Consider the following 12,619-nt stretch of genomic DNA (forward strand, 5'->3'; position numbering starts at 1 on the left):
GAAACAGTCTGCCGGAAGATTTGTGAAAATATCCTAAGTAGAACAAAAATTCTGTGCTGATAATTTTATATCTTAATAGGGAACCTAAGGTTTCCAATACAGACGTCCAAATCAGTAAGCTGCTCCTGAGCTGTAGAAATCTATGTTCTATAAGCAACTCCCAGTGACTGTAGGTAGACATATTTATGTCTTTAGGCAGTGTGTTATTAAAATATTTTGCAATTTTTTTGTTAAACATTTTTTTTCTGAATTTTTCATGATTTTTATTTAAAAATATCTAAACATGCAGTTTTCACACTGGCCACTAGGCCTAATGGCGATACTTCCTCCTCTTAATACAGGTAACTTTTCAGTATCTGTTGCGTTATCATAACAGGCAGGATTAGAATGACAGATCACCTTAGTATAGATAACACAGGATCCGCCATTCACAACAAGTGAGATCACAGCTTATCACATTCCTGTCACATGCCTAGAAAATTCTCCCATAGAAGTCAATGAGAGCAGCTCTAGTCTATTTGTGTCTATGGCCCATGTGGCTGTTCTCAAACAGGAAGTCTTGACATATTTTATGCCTTGTAGCCAGTGTGAAAACTGCAGGATTATAGGAATATTTTAAAATATAGATAGTGACAGGGAAAAAATGTTTTACCAAAAATTCTAAATAAATACGTTTAACATAAAAAATTGATTTGGCCATGTAAAGGGAACCAAGGGATTTGGAGCACTAAATGAGCTCTACATTTTGGACCTAAAAATGTCATAGAAGTCAGGGGCCTTGTAAACCCCCCCCCCCCCCCCCCCCCCCCCCCCCCAAAGCCTGCACTTATATTAAATGCTGCTTCTGGCAGAACCAGTAAGATCACAATCCCCTGCAATACAGTAGTATTGCAGTGTATTGTACAAGCAATCAGAATATGCCAACACAAAGCATTACTTTTAAAGTTTTATAGTAGTGATATATACCAAAAACTATTGAATGTATATTATTATCACTGTTATTACTGTAAACGTACTGACCAGAAGATTAAATAGCATCTGTCTGCAGATTTGTGCCTTTCAAACTGGCTGACCTGTTCCATGTGCACTTGGCAGCTGAAGGCATCTCTATTGGTCCCATGTCCCATATGTGCCTGCATTTCTGAGAAAAATGATGTTTCAATATATGCAAATGGGCCTCTAGGAGCAATGGGGGCATTGCCATTACACCTAGAGGCTCTGCTCTCTCTGTAACTGTCATGTCTTCTGCACTTTGATTGACAGGACCAGGCAGTGTAAACATCATCATGCCTGGCCCTGCCAATCAAAGTGCAGAGGGCATGCAAGTTGCAGAGAGAGCAGAGCCTCTAAATGTAACGGTAACCCTCTTGTTGGTCCTAGAGGCTCATTTGCATATATTTAAACATCATTTTTCTCAGGAATGCACACACATATGAACATGGGACCAACACAGATGCCTTCATCTGCCAAGCGCTCATCAAGAGATCAGCCAGTGTCATAGGTACAAATCTGCTGACAGATGCCTTTTAAGGTTATTAAGTCCTTTTTACCATATAGTGAATGCTGCAGAAAAGAAAAAAGAAAACCCAAAAAACAATAATGCAATTGTGTTTTTTTTTCTATTTCACCTGACTTATGTAAAACAAACACACACAAAACACACACAATGTACTATATGGAATATTTAACAGTAAAAAATACAATTCATAAAAAACTCATAAGATAAAAAACATAAAGATAAAACCATTTAGGGTTTTTGGAAGGCAGGGAAAGAAAAACTTGGATTGGTCCAAGAGTTTAACTTGTATTATAGTGCATATAGCAATGTGTCCCGTGCTCATATGATCTTATGACTCGTGTTTCGGAGGGCATATGGTCTCGTGCAAGGACCCTAAAGGATCTTTGCAGAGAGCAATTATTACCTTATTATTTACTGTGCAGCAATGTTGGCCCTTGCAGTATTTGCACAGGGGTGAGCCGTGTACACTGAAGTGTGGGCACGTGCAGTATGTTCGCCCTACGCATATCCTGCATGAATGATTGACGTTACAGTGCACACAGTACCCTCCACATGACTTACACCCTAAGGCCCCTCATATCTGTGGCTTCTAGACACTGGCTGGAGACTGGCTTGTGCAGCTTTATGTGCAGTATATAGTTTTTCTAAAAGATGGCTGGACTATTGTACCTCTAGCTCCTCATAGATTGTAAGCTCTTGTGATCAGGGCTTTCACTCCTGTTAGACTTTTTAATTAGTTGTGTCACAATGTAATGCCTGATCTGGTTTCTCAATTGATTGTGTCAGAAATAGACAAGGCTGCATGCAAGTAAGGAGCTTCCATGCATAGCTGCATCTTACCTGTGTTCTCACTCTTTCAATTTCATCCACTTTGAAATGATGCGTCTTATTGCTGTCTTCATTAAACTGCTGGATGATGCGATTAGCCTTTGCTTTTATTTCTGGGGTGATATCGGTGACTGGAGAGGGGCAGTCTGGGCAAATACGAGCAACTGCCCTAGAAGGAACTGATAATAAAAGGGTCATTGAATGAGCAGATTGATTTGACAGGAGCAGCCGACGTCCTACATTATACGTTGCTCTTACCTGTGCCAAGGGTGCAATTATAATTCAAGAGTCTCTGACTTCTCGATGGCTTGGATATGAAAGTGATGACTTTACAGTGACCATATACCTGGAGCATACAAGTATAGAGCTTGTAAAGTATTCTTGTTTCAATGCATATTTTTAGAGATGAGTTTAGAACAATGGAGAAGCTCGGTGATTACACAAAGAGTTGGCAAGAAAAGCTCTATGTTCATATATGGAAGGTTATGCACCTGGACTCAGGAAACAACATGTGCAGTTTTGTTTTTCTTATGGCTCTATGCTGTGCCGTTCTGTTATTATTTCTACAAGAAGTTATGAATGAATAGCCAGCAGTCTGCAGTGATGGTAACGAGGGGTGGTAACCAGTTGGGGGGGGGGGGGGGGGGTGTACCTCCACAGACTCACTCCATTCAATCAGTGCTTCCATGTTCAGACTGTGGTGACAGGTCCTCTTTAACCACTTCAGCCCCCCTAGCTTAAACCCCCTTAATGACCAGACCACTTTTTACAATTTTATATCAAGACACGGAGGCTCATATTTGCTTAACTCTTTCTTTACTGGAATTTAGCAGCAAAGACAATTGAAGAAAAAACCATAAGAGTAACCATGGTAACAACTCCACCCCTTCTACCCCTATATAAGGGACATCTCTGGCTGGACACTTCCTCTTTCTTTGCTGCTCCAGCAGATAAGTACCTTGATTATTTTCTCTATACTAGGTTTTTTAGTGGTATTATCATTATTATCTTTATTATTCTTATTCTTTTAGTACTTGGAGATATTTTTGCCCTTTTATGTTTTAGGGCTCTTGTGTCTGCCCTATTTGTCCCCACAGCTTCCCACTGTATTTTCCCCCTCCCCGTTTCGGTTTTTATATGGTCCGTTTACTTGCACTTCCCTTTAGTCCTTTTGCCATCTTATCAAATTGCCGCCTATTGTTTTTTCTTCATCCCGGCTCGCTGCACATTCCCTCTGTGGTCTGGGCGGTCTTGCGGCCATTTTTTTCTCCCCCCCCCCTTCTCCTTACCTCTCCCTTGTTCCCGGCCTTCGCGCGCTTTGTAATCTCGCGAGGTGCGGGATTTTTCAGCCGCAGCCTTGCTTGGTCTCTCCGGCGCCGAGATCTCGCGATTCGGGGCAAGATTTGCGGACGTCATCTTGCCTGACACTCCGCTCATTGGCCCTTACACTAGGGAGGTGCAGGCTTGTGCTAGCCACTCCCCCTCTAGTGTCCGTTTCCCTCAGTGCCTCCGGCATTTTCTTCTGAGTCGCACTACTGTTCGCTTTCTCCATCTCTTACGTCGGTGTTTGCTGTTGGGGTGACTAACTCCTTCAGTTTAATAGTTCACTATGTCTACTGTTCCTGCCTCCCCGGCCGTTTCTATTCAGGATAGACACTCAGGTCAGGTACCTACCCCCACTTCTCACAGAGTTAATGAGACCTCTACCCCTGTGGCTCAGGCTTCAGGCTTGCAGCAATCTATTTCTGATGCTATAGTTGCTGCAATGGGGACCATGTCAGCTTCTCTGACTCAATCAATTTCACAGGCCCTCATGTCTCACCCTGTTTCTGATATGCCCCCTCCTGCCTCCAGAACACTCATGAATGATGGCTCTGTCCCATCAATTGACTGCGCAAATAAGTCGCGTAAAAGAGCTAACCCGCGCCCGGCAGAAAGGGCACGATTATGGAAAACCGCCCGGGCTCTTCCGGAGCCGGTTTCTGATTCAGACGCAGAGTCTGTTGAGGAGGCTTTTGAAAATTGGTCCAATCATTCAGGGGATGATTTAAATGATATAGCAGTTGACCCTGCACTTGAAGGCCCGTCTCTGACAACGGGTGTCATAGCTGAACCTACGTTAGACGTCAAAGACGCAATTATTGACCCTATGGGGGACCCCCTTTTTAACCCTGACCAGTTGTATCACCCACGGTCCTCGGAGTGGCTTCCCGCCACCCACGTGACCCAGTATCTGGAAGCTAGAATCCGCACGCCTCTATCTAAAGAGGCCCGCAGCAAGCTTCGGGCTGAATGCCCTCGTCCCCTTATCCCTAATAGGATATGTGAAACCCCTAGCGTTGACCCTAAGGTGGTCCAATTCCTAGCTAAATCTGGGTTTAACCCACGCAAGGGGCTTGACTCTGCCTTAAAAGCGTGTCAAGATAAACTTCTGGATGTCACTGGCCCTCTCGCCAACATTTTTGATTTAGCCGAGGCTGCTAGAATGGCCGGCACGCAGGTAGATCCTGAAGACCTTAGTGGCTGGGCCCAAAGGGCCATATGTTTGATAGGCAACGTGAATACTTCCATTGCCATTGAGAGGAGGAAAGCTATTTTAATGAAGATTGAGCCCAAACTGGCCAATTTGTCCCTATTTGAATCGGGTAAAGAAGCTCAGGGCCTCCTCTTTGGGGATCCTTTCATAAAGGAGCTAGGCAAATATGTAGGGGCCTTTACGGCTCTTGATAAGGCGCAGAGCTCAATGCGCCGTGTTTTCCAGCCTCGTTTTTCCTCCAGGGCCGGCAGTCTCAGGGGCCGACTGTCCGGCCGCTCCAATTTCCAGCCCAGAGGCACAGGCAGAGGCTCCTTTAATTATCGTCAGTCCCTCCAGGACCCCAAATACCAGCCTACCTTCTTTCCTTCACAAGGAGGTTTTTCCCGCTCCAGAGGTTTCCGAGGCGCTCCAGGATCCAGACGCCCGTATGATAAGTCATCTCTGTGTGCCATATCCCATTTCACATCAGGTTGGGGGAAGACTCCATCTCTTTTCCCATGCGTGGTCAAGGATAACCTCAGATCAGTGGGTCCTCTCCACGGTTCAGGGGTTCATCATCGAGTTGGTGTCCACCCCAACGAACCTCCCTCACATTCAGAGTTTTCCTTGCTCAAACCTAACCCAGTCCCTCTTGGACGCGGAGCTTGCATCACTTTTCCAGAAACAGGCGATAGAGTTATCTCCCGATCCTCATTCAGGAATACTAAGCAGTATCTTCCTGGTCCAGAAAAAGGGTGGCCAATTTCGTCCAGTCATAAACCTCAAGCAGTTGAATGTCTTTGTTCGTTACAGACATTTCAAGATGGAGGGCATCCATCTGTTGAGGGATATGCTGCAACCAGGAGACTGGTTTGTAAAATTAGACCTGAAGGATGCATATCTCACAGTCCCGGTGGCTCCGGCATCCCGCAGCCTCCTTCAGTTTCATTGGAAAGACCAAATCTGGCGCTTTACTTGCCTCCCGTTTGGTCTGTCCTCCGCACCATGGTGCTTTACAAAACTCATGAAACCAGTGGTGGCCTGGCTCAGAGGGAGGGGGATTCGTCTGATTATTTATTTGGACGACATCCTGATTATGGCCCAAGGTCCTCTCCTTCTGCTTGGTCACCTGAGGTTGACCAAAGACCTTCTTCAAGACTTAGGATTTATTCTCAATCTGGAGAAGTCTTGCCTCATTCCGGCCACGTCCATAGAATTCCTAGGGTTTACCATAGATTCTGGGAGTCAAACGCTCAGCTTGCCTGCAGTCAAAGCGATCCGCAAAGAGATTCGTCATTCTCTCGCCCTCCCACAGGTTTCCCTTCGTCAGCTAGCTCGTCTGATAGGTCTTCTTTCCTCGTCCATCCAGGCGATCTTCCCAGCTCCTCTCCACTATCGAGCTCTTCAGAGGCTCAAGATCGCTCACCTCAGAGCGGGGGCCTCATATTCGGACACTCTGGTTTTGGATACGGAAACCAGACACGAATTGGTGTGGTGGATCCACAACTTGGCAGTGTGGAACGGCCGTGCCATTTTTGGCCCACACCCGGACCTGGTCATCGAGTCGGATGCCAGTCTCATGGGCTGGGGAGCCCATTGTCAGGGGATATCCACGGGAGGAGCATGGTCCCCGGACGAACTGCACTTGCATATCAATGCTCTCGAGCTCTTAGCGGGGTCCTTTTCGATCCGCAGCTTTGCACAGGACTCGGTTCGAGCGTGTATTCGTTTACGGATGGACAATATCTCCGCTGTCCGTTATGTGAACTGCCTGGGTGGGACACGTTCCAAGGTTCTATGTTCTCTAGCCAAAGACTTTTGGGAATTTTGCCTTTCCAGGGGAATATCGGTTGTGGCCGAATACCTTCCAGGACTCCACAACACTTTGGCCGACTGGAGTTCTCGCTGTCTTTCAGATTCCAGCGACTGGAAGTTGGATTCGACGGTTTTCCAAGATATTCTATATCTTTGGGGTCCGTTATCCATCGATTTATTCGTGTCCCGTTTGAACACTCAACTCCCCAGATTCTTCAGTTGGCGTCCGGACCCGGAGGCAGAAGCGGTGGATGCCTTCCTCCAGCCCTGGGGGGAATCTCTTCTCTACGCCTTCCCTCCGTTCGCACTCATCCCACGGGTGCTTGCTCACATTTGTCACCAACAGGCTCAGTTAGTCTTGATAGTGCCATACTGGAGGACTCAGTCTTGGTTCCCCCAGTTACTGAACCTTTTGTCGTAAGGGAGCCTCGGCTCTTACCGTCTTTTCCTCGGCTTCTACTCGACCCTTATGGTCGTCCTCACCCTCTACTTCTAGACGGATCGCTTCTTCTTCTCGCATGTCGAATTTCAGGGGTTCCTGGGATTCCTCAAGTTTTTCGGTGGCGACTAGGCAGCTATTGGAATCTGCATGGGCTCCGGGCACTAGACGAGCCTATCATGCCTCATGGGACGTCTGGTGTCGTTGGTGCGGTCCACGGGACTTGGATCCCGTACAAGCTCCTGTAACAGAGATTCTTCGAATCCTCACTTCACTCTTTGAGGCGGGGAAGGCTTTCCGTACTCTCAACGTGTACCGTTCTGCCATTTCTTCCAGGCATGCCGGTTTTGACGGGTTCCCCGCCGGCCAACATCCCTTAGTGTGCAGATTGTTACGCGGTTGCCGGTTAGCTCGGCCTCCTAGACCTCGTTTTACTTCCACTTGGGACGTTGCTACAGTTCTCAGATTTCTGGAGTCTTGGCCTTCCAACTCTTTGTTATCTCTTCGTCAACTTTCGGCCAAGTTAGTAACCCTTCTTTGCTTGATTTCGTGCAAACGGGTCTCGGACGTCCGCGCTCTAGATTTTGACGCACGCTATTTTACTCCGGATGGGGTTCTGTTCAATATATCTAGACGTACTAAGACGGGTATTAAGTCCGTTTCTTATCCGTCTTTTCCTTCGTCTCTGCAGTTATGTCCGGTGGCTTGCTTGCGGGAGTATGAAGCTCGCACGCTGCCTTTCCGCGATGGAAATGCCCTTCAGCTTTTCATTTCCTTCCGTCGCCCTTTTTCTCCGGTTACCAGTGTCACTCTGTCCCGTTGGGTTAAATGGATCTTGTCCCTTTCGGGTATTGACACATCCATATTTACCGCGCATTCGGTGCGCGGGGCAGCGGCTACCTCTATGTCCATAGCTGGTGCTCGTTTGGAGGATGTTTTAAGACTGGCGGATTGGTCCCGAGTCGCTACCTTTCGAGAGTTCTATTTTAGACCGGTTCCTCATGCTTTTTCCTCTGTGATTGCTCAGCTTTAAACTAGCAAATATGAGCCTCCGTGTCTTGATATAAAATTCAGGATTTTCCTAAGTTATGACGTAAAGTCATGATTTTATGAAAGACACGGAGGCGAGTATTTCCCACCCGTTAGTTCTTTTACCCATCCCACAGATTTTTGGTATTTCTTAACTATCGCTTGTTTTAACTTTAACGTTATTATTTGTGTATTCATTTATTTATTGATCCGTGTTTAAATTCTCGGATCCGGATACTTATTACTATATTACCATGATTTCTCATTTTTTCCTCCGTCAGATTTCTCCAGAAAGATCGCTTTCTACCAACGGTTCCCAGGTTGATGCACCTTTGTCGTCCGTCTTCTGATACTCACCTGCCAGAGGTTCCGTTGGCTATTCCGCGGCTGATGTTCCGGCTGCTGTTGTCCGTTTCAGGGTTCAGTTTTTCGCCGTTTGAAGACTGCAAAGAAAGAGGAAGTGTCCAGCCAGAGATGTCCCTTATATAGGGGTAGAAGGGGTGGAGTTGTTACCATGGTTACTCTTATGGTTTTTTTCTTCAATTGTCTTTGCTGCTAAATTCCAGTAAAGAAAGAGTTAAGCAAATACTCACCTCCGTGTCTTTCATAAAATCATGACTTTACGTCATAACTTAGGAAAATCCTGAATTCTGCACTACACTAATTTCACGGTTTATTGCTCGGTCATACAACTTACCACCCAAATGAATTTTACCTCCTTTTCTTCTCACTAATAGAGCTTTCATTTGGTGGTATTTCATTGCTGCTGACATTTTAACTTTTTTTTATATTAATCGAAATTGACCGAAATTTTTGCAAAATAACGACATTTTTCACTTTCTGTTGTAATTTTTTTTAATTAAAACTACATTTCTATATAAATTTTTCTCTAAATTTACTGTTCTACATGTCTTTGATAAAAAAAAATGCAATAAGTGTATATTTATTGGTTTGGGTAAAAGTTATAGCGTTTACAAACTATGGTGCAAAAATGTGAATTTACGCACTTTGACTTTCTGAGCACCTGTCATGTTTCCTGAGGTTCTACAATGCCCAGACAGTAGAAACACCCCACAAATGACCCCATTTCGGAAAGTAGACACCCTAAGGTATTTGCTGATGGGAAGAGTGAGTTCATGGAAGTTTTTTATTTTTTTGTCACAAGTTAGCGGAAAATGATATATTTTTTTTCTTCTTCTTACAAAGTCTCATATTCCACTAACTTGTGACAACATATTTTTTTTACATGAACTCACCATACCCCTCACGGAATACCTTGGGGTGTCTTTTTTCCAAAATGGGGTCACTTGTAGGGTATTTATACTGCCTAGGTATTTTAGGGGCCCTAAAGCGTGAGAAGTAGTTTGGAATCTAAATGCGTAAAAATGCCCTGTGAAATCCTGAAAGTACTCATTGGAATTTGGGCCCCTTTGCGCATCTTGGCTGCAAAAAAGTGTCACACATGTGGTATCCCCGTACTTAGAAGAAGTAGGGCAATGTGTTTTGGGGTTTCTTTTTACATATACCCATGCTGGGTGAGATAAATATCTCTCTAAAAGACAACTTTTCACATTTTTTTAAACAAAGTTGACATTTGACAGAGATATTTCTCTCACCCAGCATAGGTATATGTAAAAATACACCCCAAAACACATTCCCCTACTTCTTCTGAGTACGGCGATACCACATGTGTGACACTTTTTTGCAGCCTAGGTGCGCAAAGGGGCCCAAATTCCAATGAGTATCTTTTAGGAGGGCATTTTTAGGCATTTGGATTCTCATGCTTTAGGGCCCCTAAAATGCCAGGGCAGTATAAATACACCACATGTGACCCCATTTTGGAAAGAAGATACCCCAAGGTATTCCGTGAGGGGCATGGCGAGTTCATAAGAAGTTTTTTTTGTTTTGGCACAAGTTAGCGGAAATGGATTTTTAAAAGTTTTTTTCTCACAAAGTCTCCATTTCCGCTAACTTGCGACAAAAAGTTCAATCTTTCATGGACTCAATATGCCCCTCAGTGAATACCTTGGGGTGTCTACTTTCCGAAATGTGGTCATTTGTGGGGTGTGTTTACTGTTCTGGCATTTTGGGCAGGGCTAAATTGTGAGCAACCCTGTAAAGCCTAAAGGTACTCGTTGGACTTTCGGCCCCTTTACGCACCTAGGCTGCAAAAAAGTGTCACACATGTGGTATCGCCGTACTCAGGAGAAGTAGGGCAATGTGTTTTGAGGTGTATTTTTAAATATATACCCATGATGGGTAAAAGTTGTCTTTTAGATAGATATTTCTCTCACCCAGAATGGGTATATGTAAAAATACACCCCAAAACACATTGCCCTACTTCTTCTGAGTACGGCGATACCACATGTGTGATACTTTTTTGCAGCCAAAGGGGCCCAAATTCCAATGAGTACCTTTTAGGAGGGCATTTTTAGGCATTTGGATTCCAGACTTCTTCTCACGCTTTAGGGCCCCTAAAATGCCAGGGCAGTATAAATACCCCACAAGTGACCCCATTTTGGAAAGAAGACACCCCAAGGTATTCCGTGAGTGGCATGATGAGTTCCTAGAAAAAGAATTTGGGCAAAAGTTAGCAGAAAATGATTTTGTAAGAGAAAAAAAAAAAAAAACATTTTCCGCTAACTTTTGCCCAAAAAATAATATTCTAGGAACTCGCCATGCCCCTCACGGAATACCTAGGGGTGTCTTCTTTCCAAAATGGGGTCACTTATGGGGTATTTATACTGCCCTGGCATTTTAGGGGCCCTAAAGCGTGAGAAGAAGTCTGGAATATAAATGTCTAAAAAATTTTACGCATTTGGATTCCGTGAGGGGTATGGTGAGTTCATGTGAGATTTTATTTTTTGTCACAAGTTAGTGGAAAATGAAACTTTGTAAGAAAAAATAAAAATTCTGCTAACTTGTGCCCAAAAAATAATCTTCTATGAACTCACCATGCCCCTCAAAAGTGATCTTTATAGCGCCGCAGCGATTTTACAGTGTTTTTGCAGTGATCAGTAAAAAAAAATTCTGTCACTGCGGTGGGGCGGACTTAACGCAAGTGTGCGCACAAGATCAGGCCTGATTGGGCGAACACTGCGTTTTTTGTAGAGCCTATAGAACACGTCCTATTCTTGTCCGCAATTGCGGACAAGAAAAGTCATTTTCTATATAATTCTGGCAATGTGCGGATCTGCAAAATGCGGAAAGCACATTGCCGGTGTCCGTGTTTTGCAGATCCGTGATTATCGCGTTTTGCGGATCCACGGATCCGCGAAATACATATGGACGTCTGAATGGAGCCTTACAGGGGGGTGATCAATGACAGGGGGGTGATCAGGGGTTAATAAGTAGTTAATAAGTGACAGGGGGGTTTAGTGTAGTGTAGTGTTGGTGCTTGGTGCTACTTATTACAGAGCTGCCTGTGTCCACTGGTGGTCGATCCAAGCAAAAGGGACCACCAGAGGACCAGGTTGTAGGTATATCAGACGCTGTTAACAAAACAGCGTCTGAAATACCTTTCAGGGGTTAAAAATCACATCTACAGCCTGCCAGCGAGCGATCACCGCTGGCAGGCTGTAGATCCACTCGTTTACCTTCGGTACGTCAGTCTGCTCTGATCAGTGTAGGGATAGTATGCAGCTGCTGCTGTTAGGGCGAGATTAGGCAGGGATTTACTCTTCCAAAACACTTAATGAAGTGATCGATCTACAGCTGTGAATCATTCAACCTCTGCTATTTAAATGCTCACTGTTTTTAGGCTGCCCAGAGCGTTTTTCTGTCACTTTTTTCTGGGGTGATCGGCGGCCATTTTGTGTCTTGTGGTGCGCCAGCACAAGCTGCCACCAAGTACATTTAACCAATAGTGATTTTTTTTTTTTTGCTATATCCTATATCAGGGGCTTGGCTGTGCTTACTATTTTATTGAGGGGTGAAATACAATTGCCAAAATAGCAGTACCCTAAATCTGGTGTTTCAGCTGTGGCTAGCCAATTGTAATACTGTCTGCTGTCTAGCAAAGGATATATTTTTTCTGGGTTGAAATACAATTCCCAAATTAGCAATTCCCTAAATACTAGGCCTAAAATTTATATTCAGCTAAATCTGTGTTTATTGCTGTGGCTGGTCAATTCATTTAGTGTCCGCCAAAGCACAGTTTTTGTTCTGGGTTGAAATACAATTCCCAACTTAGCAATTCCCTAAATCAGTGGTTTCTGCTGTATCAGGCCAACTTTAAATCTATCCATAAAAGGGTATATTAGATTGAAGGTGCGGATAGGGTCATCCTCAATAACTTCACACGCTACCGTGCATTTCCAAGTCTAATTCTGTCCGTAAACTTATACCTGTCATCCAGCGCCTAAATACTAGGCCTAAAATTTATATTCAGCTAAATCTGTGTTTATTGCTGTGGCTGGTCAATTCCTTTAGTATCCGGCAAAGCACAGTTTTTGTTCTGGGTTGAAATACAATT

The 12,619-nt window shown here is 44.5% G+C and overlaps 1 protein-coding gene across 2 annotated transcripts in view; it reads right to left on the reverse strand.

Moving 5' to 3' along the window:
• The window catches only part of LOC122934945 (fetuin-B-like), a 53,882-nt gene that overhangs the window by 12,745 nt on the left and 28,518 nt on the right, over positions 1-12,619 (reverse strand). For both annotated transcript variants that reach the window (XM_044290622.1, XM_044290623.1), the window contains exons 3-4: positions 2,606-2,693; positions 2,360-2,526 (exon numbers count right to left, since the gene is read on the reverse strand). In XM_044290622.1, the coding sequence (XP_044146557.1) occupies positions 2,360-2,526; positions 2,606-2,693 (255 nt within the window). The remainder of the gene's footprint in view (positions 1-2,359; positions 2,527-2,605; positions 2,694-12,619) is intronic.

Source organism: Bufo gargarizans, chromosome 4 (assembly GCF_014858855.1).
Source record: "Bufo gargarizans isolate SCDJY-AF-19 chromosome 4, ASM1485885v1, whole genome shotgun sequence".
NCBI lineage: Eukaryota > Metazoa > Chordata > Amphibia > Anura > Bufonidae > Bufo > Bufo gargarizans.